The sequence below is a fragment of the Brienomyrus brachyistius genome, chromosome 9 (genome assembly GCF_023856365.1).
Source record: "Brienomyrus brachyistius isolate T26 chromosome 9, BBRACH_0.4, whole genome shotgun sequence".
NCBI lineage: Eukaryota > Metazoa > Chordata > Actinopteri > Osteoglossiformes > Mormyridae > Brienomyrus > Brienomyrus brachyistius.
In genome coordinates, this window is record NC_064541.1 from 6,457,225 (window position 1) to 6,477,952 (window position 20,728).

At 43.8% G+C, this 20,728-nt stretch overlaps 2 protein-coding genes across 4 annotated transcripts in view; both read left to right on the forward strand.

Annotated features, from left to right (window-relative positions):
• The first annotated feature begins 1,329 nt into the window (after nt 1-1,329).
• phf20l1 (PHD finger protein 20 like 1) lies at nt 1,330-15,673 on the forward strand. Of its 3 annotated transcripts, none has more exons than XM_049026079.1 (25): nt 1,330-1,463; nt 2,269-2,382; nt 2,518-2,689; nt 2,976-3,068; nt 4,233-4,317; nt 4,485-4,573; nt 4,788-4,817; nt 5,687-5,858; nt 6,030-6,146; nt 6,272-6,354; nt 6,458-6,680; nt 6,882-7,010; nt 7,367-7,543; nt 7,892-7,948; nt 8,115-8,405; nt 8,663-8,875; nt 8,999-9,052; nt 9,174-9,284; nt 9,405-9,545; nt 9,813-10,006; nt 11,874-11,973; nt 12,051-12,246; nt 12,765-13,023; nt 13,256-13,421; nt 14,308-15,673. In XM_049026079.1, exons 2-25 carry the CDS (start codon nt 2,300-2,302, stop codon nt 14,448-14,450), a joined length of 3,378 nt encoding a protein of 1,125 aa, XP_048882036.1. In that variant the 5' UTR covers nt 1,330-1,463; nt 2,269-2,299; the 3' UTR covers nt 14,451-15,673. The 3 variants fall into 3 exon arrangements, with proteins under 3 accessions (XP_048882036.1, XP_048882038.1, XP_048882037.1); XM_049026080.1 differs by lacking the exon at nt 1,330-1,463 and adding an exon at nt 1,476-1,802; XM_049026081.1 differs by lacking the exon at nt 4,788-4,817.
• A 457-nt stretch (nt 15,674-16,130) lies between these two features.
• tg (thyroglobulin) overlaps nt 16,131-20,728 on the forward strand; it is a 35,800-nt gene continuing 31,202 nt past the window's right edge. The window contains exons 1-7 of the mRNA XM_049026344.1: nt 16,131-16,245; nt 16,395-16,503; nt 16,639-16,736; nt 17,230-17,418; nt 17,522-17,681; nt 18,707-18,813; nt 19,671-19,814. Coding sequence (XP_048882301.1) covers nt 16,170-16,245; nt 16,395-16,503; nt 16,639-16,736; nt 17,230-17,418; nt 17,522-17,681; nt 18,707-18,813; nt 19,671-19,814 — 883 coding nt within the window. The 5' untranslated portion in view covers nt 16,131-16,169. The remainder of the gene's footprint in view (nt 16,246-16,394; nt 16,504-16,638; nt 16,737-17,229; nt 17,419-17,521; nt 17,682-18,706; nt 18,814-19,670; nt 19,815-20,728) is intronic.

Genomic DNA, 20,728 nt, shown 5'->3' on the forward strand with positions numbered 1-20,728 from the left:
AGCATCTTCGAAATGGCAGGTCTTGTGGGGTGTTCCTGGTATGCAGTGGTCAGTACCCACCAAAAGTGGTCCAAGGAAGGCCAAGTGCTGAACCAATGATGAGGGCATGGGCACCCAAGCCTCACTGATGCACATGGGGAGTGAAGGATGGCATGTTTGGTTCAGTCCCACAGAGGATTAGTGTAGATTAATTCAATTGCTGATAAAGTTAATGCCGGCTGTGATAGAAAGGTGTCAGAACCAGGGACGGATTATGGGTTGTGTGGGCCCCTGGGAAAAACGTTCGTGAGGGCCCCCTCCCCCCCCCCCCCCCATCACCACCAGCATCACCACCACAACCACCACAATTCAAGGGCCCTTGGCAGCCAAACACCCTCCCTATAGGGTCAGGGGCCCTTGTAGGCAGAGGATCAAAGAATGTAGGCCCTCTAAAATAGACAAACGAAAATACATTGTTGATAAGCGTTGCAAATTGTTTTGGGCTAGGGGCCCCACGGACCCCCTGCACCCCAAGGGCCCCGGGGCAGCTGCCCCAGTCCGTAATCCGTCCCTGGTCAGAACACACAGTGCAACAAGTCTAATCCATGGAGGCCTCCTCTTACAGCTTACAGTACTTAAAGGATCTGCTGGTAACATCTTGATGCCAGATACCACAGAACACCTTCAGAGGTCTTGTGCAGTCCATGCATTGACAGGTCAGAGCTGTTTCAGCAACAAACGTGTGGCCTACACGATATGTTATGGCTGATCGGAGCAATTTTAATAGTTCTTTTAGCATGTCATAAAAGTATAAAAATAGTATGAAACTATAACAAATAATTAAAATCATACAAAATCCTCAGGGGTATTAAATCAGTGCTTATTGAATATGCCTTAACTAACACCACATGCATTCTATTTATGCATGTTTTTCCAAAACAGTATCCATGGAGCACTAATTGGCCACTGGATGTTTCCGAGAAGCAGTGTTTGGAATGTGTTGAAAGATCGAAACTATTTATGAATCATCTGTTTCAATTATCTCTATCTATCCGAAGAGCCATTTTCGTCATCACCATATTCACCAGTAGGGGCCAGTAGTGTACAATGTGTTAAATGAGGGTTCGAGTAATGAATATTTTGGCAAATCACGAGACTGGAAAGCCTCGGTGCTTTAGAAAACCTCATCACTCCAAACATTCAACTCACCGAAGATCAGATTTTTATGCTAAATGAAAACCGATTCTAAAAATTTTTGCAACAATAACCCTATAGCAGCTTCGGACATTGCCTCGATGCGGGTCACGTGACGCGGGAGTTCCGGTGTCACGTGAGGGGTTTACGTACGTCGTGACGAAGAGAAACGTACGGCGTGACGCCGTTGTGTTTGGGTTGGGGAGGGGGCTGAGGTCTCATACAGCAGAAGAATGGAGAGAAGGCTGAGTTTTAAAAATAACAGCCCTCTGTAATGAGTATGTGTCCAGGTAAAGTTTCGCGCTGTGTGACCCCGCGAACGAGGCGCGCGTACAGCGCGCGTGTTACCTTCCTTGGGCCGGATAGCTGCTTGGTAACCGGCTAGCATGTCAGCTAGCTTGATAAAGCTGACTTCTGAGAGCTAGCTAGCTAGCTAAATGGCCAGCTGCTTATAGCCATATTGAGTAGGTTCGGGCCCAGCAGGGACAGTCAGCTGTATTTCTCAGCTGAAGTCGCTGTTAACTGTTATGCAGTGTTTTGACCATCCACAGAAAATGACAGAAGAAGCTGTCAACATAAAGTAAACACTGTCCTTAATATCTGTGTACTGTTAGCACGATAGCCAGCCTGTGAGTATGTGCACTTTGCCTAATTCAGCAAGCCAGCTAGCTATCTAGCGAACTTGTTACTTTAATGTTTGCTTAGCTAGACAGATGATGTGTTGTCCAAATAATCTTGAGTCGTCATAATTTAAGAACATATTTAATTTAGTTTATTGGTTTTAGTAGATAAATATAGTGTTAGTTTCCTAGTTTACTAAAAGTAGTTATTTATTAAAATTACTTGAAACCCAGCTGACATTTGTCTGTGGGTAACTCAGATTCTCCACTAAAAATATTTGATTAAAAGCTACTGTTTGTTACAAGTTGAAGGTAATTTCAAATTGCATATTTAAAATAGACATCTTTGTGTATGAAATGTACATATTTTTTTTCTTCTTGTTTCATCTTTACATAAAGCTTCGAATTCTAGTCAATAACTAACCCCCAGGTAATGCATACCAATGCCTGCTGTTCTGTTTTTGTGTGCTTGCAGTGTGAAAGAATATCCCGAGATCTTAAAGAAGATGAGCAAAAAGCCGCCTATTCGCCCAGGAATCACATTTGAGGTCGGCGCTAGAGTTGAAGCTCAAGACTACCTACAAAAATGGTAACAATTAATAGTAATTAAGTCGCTATTGTTTTTCAGAATTCCTGGAGACATCTGTAATGTCAGTGCTGTCAATAGATGTTTGAGGTGCATTGTGTCTGATGCTTGTGGCGCTTAAATTTGCTGTCATGCCAGGTATCCTTCGCGGATTGAAAAGATAGACTACGACGAGGGGAAGATGCTTGTTCATTTTGATCGCTGGAGCCATCGATATGACGAGTGGATTTTTTGGGACAGTGACCGGCTGCGACCGCTCGAGAAGCCCCCACTTCACAAAGTGGCACTAAAAGACGAGGCGGAAATGCCTGTATGTTTTTTTTTCCTTCTCCATATATTCTGTCCAATTCATAGCAGCAGCTGGACATCCATTATGAATTTGAACAATAACTTTGTCCATTTGAAAGGTTAAATGATGAAGTCCCTTGGGAAAATGGGTTTTTGTTGACTAGAATTCAGTTCTGTTTAGTTGTCAGTACGGTAAAATAGAGCAAATGTTTTGCATTTGGGTGTAATTGAATGAATGATATTTTAGATGATAATAATGTATAATAACTTAATTGTCTGTGTATTTATTTCATAAACATTTTATCCAGGAGAGTCTCAGCGAGATTAGACCATCTCGTCTTGGTGAGCTTCCTGGGAGGTCAGAGAACACAGAGGACCAAACAGAATTACACCAAAAACAAGTAATACACTCCATTAAAACGTTGGCGCTAAGCCATAATCCTCACCAAGTCTGCATATCAAGGCACTTAGAAAAGCACAAGTCAAGATATATGAGTACCAAGGCCATTTGTGACTGGTCCTTCATTGACATTGTTTTGTAACCTGGGCATGCCCCAGATGTGCATGTTTTTGCAGTTCCATTTCATCCCCCCCTCCTTAGGGTTTGAATTTTCTGTTTTAGTTACTGCAGTAACATACAGTTATGAGGGACTACAGGGGACCTGGCAAAACAGTCTGTTATGTCGAGAGTTGCTGTATGCCCATAACACAACTACAGGACACCATTTACTGATTCCACACCGCAACAGACACACTTGTGCATGCATGACTATTAATAATCTCGACTATGTATCTGTGCTGGATATCACCGGCATGCTACGTGCCTCTTAGGCGGAGCCTGCATGTCCATTATAATCGAACAGAATTGCAGCTAAAAGCGGCCCTGGAGACAAAATTGTTTGTCCGTTATAAGCGAAATTCTGTTATATGCGAGTCCGTTATATCCGATGCTTTTTCTGCATGTTCTTAGAGGTGCACGACCAGGACCAGTGGACCTTGTCCGTTATAGACAATATTCCGTTATATGGGAGTCCACTATATCCGATGCTCTTTCTGCATGTTCTTAGAGGCGCAAGGCCGGGACCAGTGGACCTCGTCCGTTATAGACAATATTCCGTTGTATGTGAGTCTACTATAATGGGATTTTACTATAAAAAAATAGTATTAGATAGATTTCAATGCATCCAAACATTAGGGGACCATTTTGTGTGGCAGGCTGAAGATTTCCCTGTATATTTTCAAAGGTAAAAGTATTTTTGAACATGCAGGTTCAGTAAATCACCTAGTACTGATACACACATCAGCAGTCCTGTTCGTGTTTTATACATATAGAAATGACATCTATGCATGTTACGATACGGTTCTGCATGTGCCACATGGCCATACAGTAAATTAGTTAATTCCCTTGTATTATTGTAATGCGTATCTGGTGAAGCCCACATACCTGCGAATAGTGAGTCCTTCGCTTGGTATCGTTTCTTTTATTTTGACATTTTCTTTGTCATCTTACTGCAGTCCTTAATTTTTAATATGTATTCATGTGTTTGCTTTTGTATCTTGCACAGGATTTGAGAGATGGTGAGGAGATACTGGCCCGCTGGACAGATTGCCGTTACTATCCAGCCAAAATAGAGAGTGTGAACACAGACGGTGAGTATACTTCAGTTGCTTAAATTAGTAAATATATTCCACAAATGGTGGGAATTTCGACTCTTGTCTATAGGTACCTTAGTTTGGTTATGAATGGGTTTTATTGTTCGTAAAAGGTTCCCTCTTCTGATCAGTAAGATGCTTGCTTTTTTTCCCTTGTCTGTCAGGTACTTACACAGTGCAATTTTATGATGGAGTTATTCGATGTGTAAAACGATTGCATATAAAATCAATGCCAGAGGACGCTAAAGGCCAGGTAAGTTCAGTAGAACAACACCAAATATACAGCATTTACAAGTGTGCAAAACATTGTTGCAGTAGGTCGTTTTGTGTGGTCAAAATTACATTTTGTCTTTCACTAAAAATGCATTTACTTAAAGGGGATTTTCAACAGAATTGTATGGTATGTTGTTCCTTGTGTAGTATACCTGGGTTTACATCAAATGCTTTTTCTCATTTGTTTGTTGAAGTCACTTCTGGAAAGCAGATGGATGAATCAGGTATCCTTTATTTACTAGCTCGGCCTCTTAGAGAGTGCCACCTAGTTGAGGACCATCAGTACAACCTGGATCAAAGTGTGATTAAATCACAGGATGTGTGACAGTGGTCTGACGCCTGTTCATGCCGCCTTGAGGCCTGTGTGGCAGATGGGGGAGGTCTAGCACCATTTGGACCCTTTGCAGGCTTTAATTAGGTGGCATATCTACTTACCAAAGAACAGGAAGGGCTGGATCCGGAATGACAATTCACAGTTCACAGGCATTCCGGAGCTCAAGCATAGCATACTTCTTACTCTGCTTCCACAGTTAATCAATGCTTTTAATGTTAAATGTTTTTAGTAAAAGAATTGCTGTCCTTCTAGTAAAAGACATAAAAGAGAAGAAATATATGCTGGTCTCCTAGATTAGAGTTTATCTTTGTAAAAGCATTGAGATATCACAGGAAATGGAGATCTGAAAGAATGGGGCACCCTTTTCTTTAAAGTAATTATCATATGTATGCTTTGCTATAAATACTGACAGACAATGAGAAATTCGCAGAGAGGCTGTTCCCTTTGGCATCAAAAACATACTGAGTGTGGATATGTCTCCTGGTGACATCTGTTGAAGATGAATATAATGCTATTTCCCGTGCTTACAAAAAAACGCGTGTTGAGAATTTAAATACTCATTTTTGGTGGAATTGCCCTTTAAGTGAAGAGCTTTATAATTTTATTTATTTATTTTTTTTACATAATCTTTTACTTCTCCCTTAGTTGCCCGCATGTGATTCAGGGATAACCCTAACCCAGTAGATACCCTCATGTTATTTCAGGTTGCTCTTTTCAGCAGTGTCTCTTTTGTCATGGTGGGTCCCCGTTTCTTCCCAGGACTGGATCGCGTTGGTGAAAGCGGCCTCAGACGCCGTGAAGAGCAAGGGGACCTGCCGACCACGTACGAGTGCCAACAGTAACAGAACCAAAGACATGCGGGCGGTGCTGAGGTCAGACAGTGAGGCTGACGAGGCTCCCGAGGACGAGGAGCCCGACCCTGAGAAGCCAGGTGTGGGGTCCTGGCAGCTCGATACAGCTTCCCAAGGCATCGCTAAGCTCCTTAGCAGAACAACAACTTGCATGCCTGTCTTTCTATAAAGTTCTTACGTAGTACTCACAAGTTTTTCGTGTTTGTAATGTTGATATATATTTTTTTCTTCCTCACGTGCCCCGTGTTTAGAGAGCCTGATCATGGAAGGAGAAGCCTGTCCGTCGCCAAAGGAGCTTGAAATGGTGAAAAAGAGAAAGACCAGACTGAGGAAACCAGTTAATGCAAGGAAAGGTCACCACAAGAAAGGTGCACTTAAAACTATTGAAACAATTTATTTGAAATTCCTGCATAACAATAATACATATATATATTTATAATGTAGATGTATATGCATATGTGTTTGTGTACAATGTGTGTACTGGTGATTTTAGGCATCGCAGTCTCGCAGTCAACAAGTGAGGAAGTAACAGAAGAGCAGACAGATGAAGCCAGAGCCTCAGAAGAGCCCCTGCATGTGAGAAGCCCCATGACTGCCGCAGCTGACATTCAGGCTTTGCTCCTGGGCGTTTCTCGAAAAGCCACAGATTTTCCTTACTTTTCATTGCGTTTACTTTCAGGCGTCTTTTGAAGGAACGCAAAAAGCAGTAATGGTGGGCGAGAGTGTGCCCCCCCCTCCTGCTCCAAGAGCTGCCCCCCCTGCCCAGAACACCCCCAAGCCTCAAAACGTTGAGCTGAAGCTGGACTCCAGCGGGAATGAGGGGTTAGGCAGGCTGTCCGCTGATGGGGAGGACGCCCCAGCTGGCAGCCCTGGGCTGGGCCCTGCAGAGGAGGCTCATGCTGGTGGGTGTGATGCTGATATTTCTGGTCATGCCCCCCCCCCCATTAATTATCAAACTTATTGCTGCTTCAAAGAAACTCTCTTACGCAGCCTTAAGATTTAGCGTAGTGTTTCCCAGTCCAGTCCTCTGGGACTCGCAGACCTGAATGAAATAAATATATAGACACATCTGCCATTTTAAGCTTTTTTCTTTTTTTGCATAGTGGGGGCTGTTTCCACTGTTCCCAGCACCCCACGAAACACAGAGCGTCGCAGGCGCTCCCAGCGGCTGGCCCCCTTCTCGCCCGCCATCACCTTCGACCCGGTTGCCACAAGCCCAACCCCTCTCGATGGTAAGGGACTAGGTTGCAGAGATGGGGCGCTCAGTGTGTAGCTCTTATCTGACAGCACGCACACACTGGACAGAGAACGCCTGCCTCACTCAATTCCAGATAACACAAAATGCAATTTCGAAGTGTCTGGCTTGAAAATGTTGTTTATTGTTAATGCATTTGAATGGGAAACACCACTCAAACATTCATTTTAAATCGGTGTTTCATAACCTGGTCCTGGGGGGGACCCCCGGACAGTCCACATTTTTGCTCCCTATTGGGAACTGGGAGGGAGCAAAAACTTGGACTGTCTGTGGGTCTCTGAGGATTGGATTGACAAACACTGTTTTAAAGTAAAGTGGTGCTTTGGTTTTCAGCACAGGACACATCCACTGTGGAGAAGTCACCCCCCGACGAGCCCGTGGTGGAATCGCCTGAATCGGCGCCCCCTCCCCCACCACATCAACCCCCCCTCTCAGTGCCGGAGAAACAGCCTGATGGTGATGCTTCAAGTTGTGGTGCAGCTGGAGAAAAGCTTGCTCCTCTGGCAGCTGGTAAACCCAGGGACAAATCTAACCCTAAATCCTCAGTCGGCACAATGAACTTGCCACAAGTCTTATGAGATCAAACTGAGCAGATTTTCTAGTATTGTACAGTGTGTACATTTATACATAGTATATGTTTTTACCTCAGATTGTCAATTTTCTACTGATGAAACTTCATAGTTAGCATACCTGTTTATCGATATATGTGTGTATATGTATATGTGTGTATGTGTATATATATATATATATATATATATATATATATATATATATACTCGCGTATATATTTTTCTTTCAGAAATGGCATTAGCTTTGTGATGCATGTATAACCTTGCTGTGTTGTATTCTTTGGTACAGATGCTGGTTTGAAGGTTCCATCAAGAAATAAGCAAAACAAGCACACTAGAGAACCAAGTATGTGTCTGTGGATTAATGTGTGTGTTCGTTAAATGCCATAAATATCTGTAGAATATTAAAAAGTCCTGTATTGACTACCAGTATGTTAAGAAATTGCTGAGCGAGTTGACATTTGTTCCTATATTTAATACTTTTTACCTGCTTTTGTTCCTTTTTTTTCTAGTAATAAACCTAAAGAAATCTGAAGGCTGTACGTCCCCTAAAGAGCTACTCATTGACTTGGACCACAACAAGTTCAAATGCAAGATTCCAGAATGTGGCAAGGCCTTCCGGAAAGCCAAGCTGCTAGATTACCATCTCAAATATTACCACAACACAGACAAGGAGGTGGAACTAGAGGCAGCCTCACCGCCGGGGCCAGGCCGGAGCAGAACCGCCTCTACGTCCCTGCCGGCCACCAGCCCATTTGAGCCTCTCGTCTGCAAGAGGCATCGGACCGTCTCCAGCTCCTCTTGTAGGTGGATGCTCCTTCTCCAAGTGTCTTTTAGTTTGGTTCATATTAAATGGCAATTTTTGGATATGTGGATATACTGATTTAAAAAAACAAAGCATGCAAATGGGACATGTTCCCAGAATCGGTCATTGTTGGAGCTGAAATCTGTTTGGTAACCTAGTGCCCCTTTCTTCATGTTTGTGCATATTATGAGATGCCATTTTGTGCATTCTCTGTTACACTGCAAGATGCTGTAATCCATTGTTTTGTTCCTCCAGCCCTGTCCCCTCAAGGTTGTGCCTTAGAGTTTGAGCCTTTAGATGGATATCCGAAACCGCCCAAATTCAGTAAGAATTCAAATTCAGTACTCTCACTCAGTACGGGCTTGACTGACATCTTGCTGGACTTTCCAAGGAAAGGCAAGCACTTGGAGTGTTTGCACGGTTTTGACCCCAAGAAGGTCATTGAGAAAGACAAGACCCTACGCCCAGGTTTGTGACATATCCGTGTTTCAGGCATACCTAAAGGCATTCACTAGTTTAATGCACATACTCATTATAAACAAGTAAAAGAGCTTATTCCACCCATTGCTTTTATTATTTTATCATCTGCAGGGCTAATAAAGACTGAGAAGAAAAACAAGTTTGAAGAGAAGGCCCAGCCAATAGGTGAGGATATAGATGGAGTTTCCAGTCTATATAATGCCTGACACAGACTGCCCAGCCGTTAGTGTCTGCTGGCTGTCACTGCCTGCCCATAAACAGGCTTCTTACTCACGGCTGTTAACAGGAAAAAAGAAAGAGAAGGATAAGGATCGCAAAGACAAAAAAGACAAGTTTCCCTTTAGAGTTAAACAGAAGAAGAAGAAAAAGAAGAAAAAGAAATCCAAGCAGCAGCACAGTAAGCGGGAGCCCGTCGGTCTGTCTGCCCCGCCGTCATCCGTCCATGTTGAGAGAAACCCTGTCGTTTATACCCCCCGAAATAGCCCCCGCTCAGTCCCCCGTCTGATCCCCAATTCAGGTTACGTGGACTTTGAGGACCTGGCCTTCGTGCGGAGGTGCTCCTCTCCCCTGAAGCACTGCTCCAGCTCCTTCAGCCTGCCCTCCGGCCCCACATCCAGGCTCCCCAAAGCCATCCTATCAGTGGACCTCACAGGCGAGGGTGAGAGGTCACCCATGCGCTCCTAAAGAAACCTTTTAGAATAGAACAGATGAACAGATATTGCAGCAGAACAATCAGAAAGATGAGCCCACCTGAGGTGTTCATTCTCAGCAGACATGGTTTTGCTCGTATTTGGCATCTGGGAGGGAACGCAGATATCGCAAGTTTGACAAGCTGGCCCTTTCCTGGCAATATAGGAAGGCTGGATTTCATGCTGGCAGGAATACTTGGGTGTAGGGTGACAGTTTCAGGCCCTCCTTCCCCCAGACCTGTCTGACATGGACTCGCTGGAGGACTCCACCACTGAGAGCGCCCTCCTCAGCGGGGACGAGTACCGGGCCGAGGACAGCGCGGACCTCGATTCACTCGCCATGGAACCCTTCCAGGAGGAAGAGGATTACCCCAGCGACATTGTGCGCTGCGTGTGTGAGATGGACGAGGAGAACGGCTTCATGATTCAGGTATGAGGCCTTTATGGTAGTGCAGGTGACGCCGGCGTGCTGTTGGTGCTCACCCTGAACTATGCTCACTTTGGATATATAACCATAAAAATAGAAATGCAGTGGCTAGCTTTGTGATCTCAGGGTTGTGGGTTTGAGTCTCGCTGTATGAATGTCGCTTTGTGTTAGTGCAGGGCTCTTCCTGCAGTCTGAACTCATGCAGTTGGGTTAACTGGTGTCTAAACTGCAACTAGTGTTGTGTGTGTCTTTTAAGTCTGTGTGTGTGTCTGTGTTAGGATGCTTTTCCACTGCACCAGTGCCCGTATTCACAAAGCATCTTAAGACTAAAAGTAGCCGCTAACTTGCTGATTTAGGAGAAACTCCCAGAAATTATGGGCATCAGTCCTAAATGTAGGACTAACTGATTTTTTTGACCAAGAGCAATTCACAAAGCACTGAAAATAGCACCTAAGTCTGGGAGAACTAAAAAGTAGTCAAGAGGACTCCTAAGTCACTAAGGGCAATTCACAAACAGTCGCAGAATGGCTGCTGTCAATCCACGTCGAAATGTTAAATGAACGCTGAATTACTTAAAGGATATCGCCTCAGTTGGGAGGGAATAATTGTTGTGGAGCTTGTGAGGGATACAATATCATCTCCAACAAACCGAAACAACCCAATCATACACAGTGGAAGCTGCTTATAGTGATCATTATAACCGATTTGTACATTTTTTCTTTTTCTTTATGTCTCAGGCAGATTACCATCTAACTGACATTTGTATATTTATTACATGAATATAAGATAATAAAATGGACAGCATTGCTATGTACTAAATTTTAAATATTTGTTCAAAAAACAGTACAACTGTTTCAAATGCTTTTCAAAATAACTGAACTATGTATAATGTTCACTATAATACAGAACTGTACATGAAATATATCTTATTGCGGTTTTGCTGCTGCATCTCAGTGACTCTCTTGGCAGTTTATTATAAGCTTTCAAGAGGCTATATTTGACAATGAGAGAAAATGAATTTCGTTTTTCCATCATGTTTCTGCGCACGCAGCGTTATTCTCAGGTAGCTAGCACTAAGTGGAGTACTTGATTACAGTAAGTAAATAATTTTAACAGTGTTAGTACAGGTCTGTTCTGTCCCAAGCTTTTTGATCCATATATACGGTTGATTACTATAACCATGATGACTATAAGCGGTTTCCACTGTATCTGTGTTTATGAGATGTTGCATGTACATTTTCACCAGCACATACTGGCCTCTCATCTACCATCATCTCTCATCTTCATCCCCGTGGTTATTGCAGGCAGCTTGTGCATGAGAACTGACTAACTTTCTAAAAATTTCTGTCAGCCACGTTGTGAATCGGTTCTAGGAGAAAACTCTTAGTTAAAAGCTTTTAGTGTGATTTAGGAGTACTGGTAGTGGTAAGATAAAATGCTTTGGGAATACAGGACCAGATACCATTCTTTTGGTACTTTTCAAAGTACCAAAAGTACGGTACTTGGTGCGTTGGAAAAGCTTCCTTAGTCTTTGTGTGTGTGTCTGTCCGTCTGTCTGTTTGCCTGTCTTTGTGTGTCTGTGTATTTGTCTCTGTCTGTCTGTTTTTGTGTGTGTCTGTGTATTTGTGTGTATGTGTGTCTGTCTGTCTGTTTGCCTGTTTTGTGTGTGTCTGTATATTTGTGTGTGTGTCCGTCTGTCTGTTTGCCTGTCTTTGTGTGTCTGTGTATTTGTCTCTGTCTGTCTGTTTTTGTGTGTGTCTGTATATTTGTGTGTGTGTGTGTGTCTGCCTCTCTGTGTATTATCGTGTATTTGTGTGTCTGCTTAAAGTCGGCGCGTTACCTGCCCATTTCCCTCCGTTTTCCCTTGCAGTGTGAGGAGTGCCTCTGCTGGCAGCACAGTGTGTGTATGGGCCTGCTGGAGGACAGCATCCCCGATCAGTACATCTGCTACATCTGCAGGGACCCCCCAGGTGAGCGGCAGGCTCCGCTCACTCGTGCCCCACCTTGCCTCTTCACCGGTCTGACTCTTGCATGCCCCCTTTGGCAGGTCAGAGATGGAGCGCCAAGTACCTTCGTGATAAGGAGTGGATGACCAAAGGACACATGTATGGGCTGTCCTTCCTCACGGAGAACTACTCGCACAGCAACGCGGAGAAGATCGTCTCCACGCATCGGCTTCTCTCTGATGTCTACAGCGTCAAAGAGGTGCTGCACGGGCTGCATCTTAAGATGGATATCTTACAGTGAGTCAGCCCACACTCTGGATTTTCCTTTTCCTTCTGTCAGGCAGTGTTTCTACACCATCACGATGTGTGACAACATACAGGATTTCAAATGAGAAGTAAAACTAAATATACATTCTCTAAACAATACTCAAAATAAGCCACTCCTAAAGGTGATTAATAAATGCATACTATTATATAGCCTTTAACCAGTTTTCTGGGCGTGAGTTTGCGGAATAGACTTTTGATTTGTGGCCATATAAATATGACTAGCATTTTTGTGTTATTGTCTTTTAATTTCCTAGTAACAAAATATTTTGGTTACTTAAGGCTGCCAATAACTTGCATCTGGAGAGTGTAACAAAGGCATGTGTTAATCTGAGTTACAGCTAAGTAAAATGCTGTCAGTGTTTACTAAACGTTAAAAAGAGTACGATGCAGTCAGGAATATTAATGTTGTTCACGCAACGTTGTTTGTGTAATCTATTTACAAATCCTGTCAGAAGTCCTGTAGCCATTAAAACTCATTTCTTCTGAAGGAACACGCATGACCCAAACTTGCACTTGTGGGCCCAGTCGTGGGTGAACGCGGATGAGAAGCATTTGGCGGGCGGCCTTCGGGACTGCATGCATTTCCAAGAGCATTCTCCTGACGATGCGAACCAGGATCCCCACGTAGACACCTACATTGCCAGTGAGCACAGCTACCAGAAACCCTCAGGGCCAGGATTGGACCCTTGGCCCACCGTCAGGGAGGATGGGGTTCGGCTGGGGCCGGCCCTGATCAAAGAGGAGGAGGTAGAGTTAAACCAGCTCAAACCGGTGCAGTTTAGGTCCCGGAGTTTTCAGTAGCAGTGATTCTGTCATTCCTAGATGGGGGGTCAATCATTCGACCTGGAGGGGTGTTTTCTTGGTTATAGTAGCCATTGCTTAGTCATTGCTGATCCCTTCTATTGTTCTGTACACGCATTACATTCAACACATGACTTTCAGTAAAGCAGGTAAAAGCCTGATCTGCTCCCCCTCGCAGGAGAGGACGGCGATCAGCGTTTCCAGCTTCCTGAATGCCAGTGGCCCCGAAGTGTCTGAACAGGAAAGGAACTGCCTTGAGTGGCAGCTGAACCTGCTGACTCACATCGAGGACATGCAGAGCCAGGTGGCAGGCAGGATGGACCTCATCGAGAAGGAGCTGGATGGTAAAGAGCTTCTGTAGATATATCTAGAACTTCTATGACTGGCAGTGCATAACGGCAACTCGATGTCAAGGGCCCCTCGACAGAAAATGTCTTCTCTGCCCACGCAAGCACCTCTGGGCTACGGTTCAGGCTGATGTCACATTTGGTTGACATCTGTGCTGTTAGTTTGTCAGCTGAACCCTAGTCAAAGCGACCATCCAAACTTACTACGTACAGATGGATATTTTTTGAACCATTTAAGGTTACTGTTGGCAGGAAGCCAGGTAGATTGGGTTGGTATTAGTATTAGGGTAAAGGCTAATTTATGCTTACGAAATGTAACTACACGTTGCAGTGGCGCAGACCACAAAAAATGTGATCTAGCATTAAATATCCCACCCTAGGCATCATAGCAACAGGTCTACAAAACACTCAGGAATACAGTGGCCATTTCACTTAACTCCACTGAGTTTTGTTGTACTCTACAAGACTTAAAAAAAGTAAAAGGTTGCACAGACACTAGGTTTAGAAGGGAAAATACAAAAGTGATTTTGTAGCGGCTCAACATTTTTGTGATTTTGCCTGTGGGAAGTTTCGAGTAACACAAACGTAACCAGGACTCGAAAAATGGATACTTTTAAATGTTCTTTTTTAAATTTTTTTCAATTGCGTGATTCAACAATTGAATATTACTGCCAAGTGACGCAGACACACCAGTGGACACGCAGCGGCATCGTTCTCAGCGTAGGCTCGACACTGAAGTATAAATCAGTCTTTAGGGTTAAGAATCTGAACCTGAAGGCTGCTGTGTCAGTATGACCACCTTGATTATCTAGCTGCTCCAATGGCTACTACCCCAGCTGCTGTCCTGTCTCTCAGTGCTGACATCTCTGCTTTATCCCATCAGTGCTGGAGAGCTGGCTGGATTTCAGCGGGGAGCTGGAGCCTCCAGACCCTCTCGCCAGGCTCCCCCAGCTCAAACGCAGGATCAAGCAGCTCCTCACCGACCTGAGCAAGGTGCAGCAGATAAGCTCACTGTGCTCCGCCTGAGCCAGGATCCTGGAGCCGCGGCGGTGACGTCGTGGCTGCCTCGTTCCTCCCCAGCGTGGTGCTTTTGCGTAAATGACAGCTCTGGTTCTCACAGTCCAAGCACAGCATCGAGATCCAGTATCTGAGGCAAAGAAGATGCAGATGGAATTAGGTGAAAATGAGATGTAGCTGTATCCAGTAACTATAAGACACAAGAAAGTTGAGCAACCTAAGAAACTATTTATGTTGTGTTCAGCAGGAATTAGATTCATATAATGGGAAAAATGAGCACTTTCCTGTATATGTTTCCTACATGAGACCTACAGATGTGAGGAATGACACACAAAGGTCTCCTGTTGCCCTAATACAGTGTGTTTGATGTTGGGTGTGTAAGAACTGCAAATAATGTGGAAGTGATAGAAAGGGAGCTTACCTTTCATGTGTAAAATGATGAAAAATTGGTTAAATTCTTGGAACGCACGAATGTGTCACCTAGAACAGGAAGGGTAGCATTTCTAGCCTCTCTCCTGGCCTCTTACGGGAGCATTACTGTAGAAGTTCAGCCTGCCCTTCCATTCGAGGTCAAATAGGTGATTAATTCTGTTGACCTTTCTAGGATTTTATATCTGTAAACCTGACTTCATAACATAGCTGTTGTGCCAAGTAATGAAGATGTACAACTCAGAAGTTCTATGTAGCAGTGAGCATGGACATTGGGTTGAAACTGCAGATTTCTTTTTTTTAAAAAAAAAAAAGACGTGTGACACGTTTATTGACAAAGTATTTTTGCTTTTAGTCAGAAAAGGTGCTTTCTCCATAACATTGGTGTGTTCAGAGAAGTCTGAAGAGACTTGGACCATGTTGGTTCTGTCCGCGGCCATTTGATGTCCATCGACGGGCCTAGGTTTGGCTGGTCCGCACCCTGTACTGCAAGCCTTCTGCAGTTAGCTAGCGTTAAACTGTGTGCTTGTTGCAGATAAGAGCAGAAAATAACATGGTGAAACACTTTGAGGTTTTGAACAGTGTACAGTTTTTGTAACAAAAGCAAAAGTAAATAAAATGGCTACGACTATTTGGCATTTCTAGTAATCTGTATATAGTATGTTTTAGAAATGGTATGGTATGAAATTCAAAGTAGACATTCACTTCTGTACCAGCTGTACATTCAGAATTTTATTAAAAACATGGGCTGTTCTGTAAAATACTATATGTAAAACTGTTCAATAAAAATATATTAATTCTCATTTTGCCTCCCTTCTGCCGCCTTGTCCTGTTTTCCTCCCAAAGGGGGAGAACACTTAAAATGTTTATTTTTACAGCCCATCTCAGGGTTTTGCGACATCCTACTGTCCATCTGCTTTCAGATTAATGAAGTGGATTCTCTTATGTTCTTAGATAAGAGCATGGTTCTGTAAACTCTCAGGCTGCTGGGTACGTCAAGAGACCTGGAAGTTGCCCTTGGTCACACTGGCGTGATGTTTGCCGTAGCCATTATTCTTGGGCACGTTCCTGCGGATCCACGCCTGGCCGCCCCATCTGGCAGGAGCTTCTCCATGGTGCTTTTTCATGGGCAGATGCCGTTAGAAGAGTTCTAACCTAGCGAACAACGCCTCTTTAGCTGGCGTGAGGGGTTTGGCTGCTGAAGGTGGGGATGACACTGCATTTTGTGGTGGCTGCATATAAATCTCCGGGTGGACCCTGGAGGGAGACCTATGGCCTTCGAGTAGGTGTGAGGTAGAAATGGCCAAGGGGAAGCTAGTGAGTATTGCTGCCATCCTGCTCTGCTACTTCTCCCTGTCAGAAGGCAGGACTTCAGGTAGGTAGACAGAACAACTGTAATGCATTTTTCATGGACAGTGCAATGAGTTACACTAAAAATGATTCTGATCTGTTCATGACACTTTCCCCTCCGGTTTACTTGTTTAGTTCGTTAAATCCTGTTTGCTCAGTTCTGATCCGTTTCAGGTTACCAACTGGGGTCTGATGGCGCCTCCCAGTGCGAGCAGCAGAGAAGGGAGGGGGCAGCACAGTCCAGGGAGTATGTCCCCCAGTGTTCTGAGGATGGCCGGTACAGGTGGGCGACAGCATCTTAATGTAGCACACGTTAAGAATGAGAGCCTAGCCTTGGCAGGCACTCTGCTCTGTACCTGACCCACGCTCAAAAGCCGTTAATACCCAAAAGCCGTTAATGCCGTTTCTCCCCCCTCAGGCATGTGCAGTGCAGCGGGGGGGGCAGCCAGTGCTGGTGTGTGGATGGAGAGGGAACCGAGGTTCCCAACAGCAGACAGAACGGCTCATCTATCTATTGTAAGTGTTAGTCAGACTGCAGGTGATAATGTGGAGCAGTGTATCCCAATCCGCTCCATGGAGACCTGCAGACAGACTTGTGTCAATCATTTTCAGGAACGCCCAAGAGCGTACATGATAGGATAGACCAGATGAGGCATGCTTTCCTGGCTGGATTTAAATACATGTCATATTCCATAACCGTCCAATGAACTACAGAAGCTCTTGAGAAATACACTGAAGTCTATTGGCATAGTGAGGCAGAAGTTTTGTTTTTACTAAAGTTCCTTCTATCAATATTTTGTCAGACACTTTTTGAACAGCCCCGCTTCTTTGGTTGTTGTATTTCTACAACGGCTCTAAAACGATCGATAAAAAGTCGTATGTGAAATGGATGTCCTGTATTTTTCATTTCTTTTTTGGTGAAGTCCTGCTTTACCTGTTGTCCCCACTGCCATTCGTCCTCCCCCTTTTTATCTTTCTAATCACACCCAACACAACTCTGCGACTGCAGGTCTAACATCATGCCAGCTTCTGAGGCAGAAGGCTCTCCTGAGTAGCGATTCCCGCATGGCGCCTATGTGCTCAGACTCGGGGGAGTTCTCGCCTATACAGTGTGACCACATGCTCGGCCAGTGCTGGTGTGTTGACCCGGAGGGTATGGAGATCTATGGAACACGGCAGAATGGGGAACCCTCTCGCTGTAAGTCCAAGAGGAATTCCTATCGCAAAACAAAATAAAACCTGAAAATTCCAGATGTGCTTAGGTGAGCACTAGGTTATGACTTTGCCCCTTTTGGCCTCAGGTCCGGGAAACTGTGAGGTCATGGACTGGCACATCCTCCACGGAGTTGGAGAGCAATCCCCACCTCAGTGTTCAGCGGATGGGAACTTTCTTCCGGTCCAATGCAAATTCATCAACAGCACAGATATGAAAGTTGTTGATCTCCTGCACACCTTCAGCAGGTGAGAACACTTCACTGCTTGCAGATTCGGCATTCATACTGAACCTGCGAGCATACTTGCAGTGCATTACAAATAGGAAACTACAAATAAAAAATACAAATAGAAAACTTAAGAGTACACATTTCTAAACACTAGGTGGCAGCACACCTATAATTATCATAGCAAAGTTTTGTTGATTCTGATTTACATTGGGAAGAGTGCTAAACGTCTGCCATTCTAATGCTTGATTCTTTGCAGTTATCAAAACCAGCTTTGTTGCCTTTTTAGAATAAAAAAAATGGTAAAAGATGGAAGGATGGAAGCGTGTTTTATGTAGGTCACTTATATGGAACGTCTTATTATGGAGATGGAATAGGAATTTGCATCATTGATTCTAATTTTCCAGATTCAAGTCATAGTTGAAACTGCTTTTAAATTGCGTAGCTGGACAGTAGGGGATTTGTGGGTGATGCAGAGGACCTTACTGGGGCTGAATTTTCTCGGGCTGTAAGCCAACCTCTAGTGTGTGAAGCTCTGGAAGCTGAACTTTACAGTGGCTTCTTGGCTCTGGGGCTGAGATTGAGACCAAGCCTTCCAACATTCATCTTCATGGCTGATCAGTCTTATTAGTGAGACCAGTTAGGTTTAATGTCAGGTCTCGGGCCTTTCTTATTCTTGGCAGAATGAGGTTTATTCCACATGTCCAAAATCAGCCATTTTTCCAGACTTTTGGAAAATATTTTTTTTTCCATTTGAAAAACAGGAAAAATGTTTTTTTTTAAAATATCATGCACTTATTTCAGGTTTAATAGAAAAAAAATTTAAAAATGAGCTTACTGATTACTTTGAAAAAATCTCATATTAATGACTATGGAATGCATAATGAAATTTGTAGCAGTGTAAGCTTGCCAGTGGTTATGTTAGGTTGTACACTAGTATTTTATGTGTTACATAATATTCTGCCATTTTATTCATGCCAGTTGTGGACAGGGGCAGTTAAGTGAAGCATATGAATATGCTGCCATATGTTCCAAATTTTCCTCTAGATTCACGGCGGCATTTCAGACCTTCAGTGGCTTCAGAAGATTGTTTCCAGAGATTTCCAGTTACTGCTTCTGTGTGGACAGTCGCGGTAGGGAGCTGGCTAATACAGGTGAGGTACAATAGCTAACACTGGCTAATAGAGGTGAGATACAACAGCTAACACTGGCTAATACAGGTGAGATACATTAGCTAACTGGCTAATAGAGGTGAGACACATTAGCTAACACTGGCTAATACAAGTGAGATACATTAGCTAACACTAACTAATAGGTGAGATACAATAGCACTGGCTAATACAGGCAAGATACATTAGTAAATGTATACTGCGGAGTTAACCCTGAGGTCCTTAATGAAAAGAATGGGCATGCAAGGGAAAATGCATTATTTAACACTGGCTAATACAGGTGAGATACATTAGCTAACTGGCTAATAGAGGTGAGATACAATAGCTAATACTGGCTAATAGAGGTGAGATACATTAGCGAACTCACTAATAGAGGTGAGATACAATAGTTTACACTGGCTAATACAGGTGAGATACAATAGCTAATACTGGCTAATAGAGGTGAGATACATTAGCTAACTCACTAATAGAGGTGAGATACAATAGTTTACACTGGCTAATACAGGTGAGATACATTAGCTAACTTGCTAATAGAGGTGAGATACATTAGCTAACTTGCTAATAGAGGTGAGATACAATAGCTAACACTGGCTAATAGAGGTGAGATGTGTTAGCTAAAAAGCAGTGTAGGACCATGCCCAGAGGCATACCTAGAAATTCATGGGCCCCTGGCTAGTGCTGGGCCCCTTGTATCTGCCAAGGTATTCATACCCCTCCGAAAACCCATGACTACATGGATAAGATGTCTTTTCATTTCACAGAAATGAATATCTGATGGATGGTCTCCTGAGTTGCATGGTATGTTTTCTTAAGAAGGTGCTGTCTTTGTGTGCTCTGTGCAGGCATGGAGCTCCTGCTGGATGAGGTATATGACACAGTGTTCTCCACCATGGAGTCCACACGCTCATTTGCTCAATCCAACATGTATCGCATCCTGCAAAGGCGATTCCTGGGGGTCCTGCTTGTCACGAGTGGGCGGTTTCGATGTAAGTATGCACTCAGGGACCAACCCCAACCCCCCCAAAGAGCTGTCCACGTGATTGATAGCCTCCACCATCCCCACGTCTACAAAGCCCTTGATACATTAGCTCAAGTAGCTTGTGGAACCTGAACGCTGGGGTAATGAATCTCAGTTTGGACCACTGAACCCCACCCCAGCTTGGCTAAGTGCTCTTCAGATTAAGTTTGTTGTCTAACTCAGTGTTTCCCAATCCAGTCCTCAGGGCCCCACAGACAGTCCACGTATTTGTTCCCTCCCAGCTCTGTGGGTCCACAAGGACTGCACTGGGGAGTACTGGTCTCACTATATTCCCCAGTCTACATATGGAATAGGGACTGGTCTGCTGCTGCCTCCACTCCAGATGCATATCATTAGTGGGTTAACTCAAAATATTGGATCAATCTTTTTCAAACTTTGCAAACAGATTGCATAACAGAAGATCTGGAACTGGTCAAATTTTAAGACATTGCACTAAAATTAAAGCAGCGCTGTATAGTGATAGCAAAGAGGGGACACTCTCAGACGCATGAACTTGTTAGCACAATAACTCACAATTATTTCACAGATCTTATTGTTGCTTCACCAAAACATTATATGCAGGAAGAACTACACCTTATTTAATTTTGAAACGAAATGCACCAAAATTGAAGCAACAGAACTTGGTGGCAGCAAGAAAGGCTGCTATAGAAGACACTTGATCTTATGAACACAGTAACTCTAAAAGTGTTTGGATCTTTTTCAAAATTCCCAGGAACATTTTAGAGTTAACGATCTGGGCCCTGTTTCATTTGGAGACAAATCACACCAAAACTGAAGCTATGATACTTAGTGGTGGCACATCAAAGGACAGACACAAATCTGGTGAACCTGATTACACAGGTCATATAAAACTGAGTTTTT

What these genes read in the sequence shown, in the direction of transcription:
- phf20l1 (XM_049026079.1), top strand. Translation starts at nt 2,300, where the DNA reads ATGAGCAAAAAGCCGCCTATTCGCCCAGGAATCACATTTGAGGTCGGC. An exon ending in CTTAAGATGGATATCTTACA is followed by an intron (nt 12,247 to 12,764) that starts GTGAGTCAGCCC and finishes TTTCTTCTGAAG; the next exon opens with GAACACGCATGACCCAAACT. An exon ending in CATCGAGAAGGAGCTGGATG is followed by an intron (nt 13,422 to 14,307) that starts GTAAAGAGCTTC and finishes TTATCCCATCAG; the next exon opens with TGCTGGAGAGCTGGCTGGAT.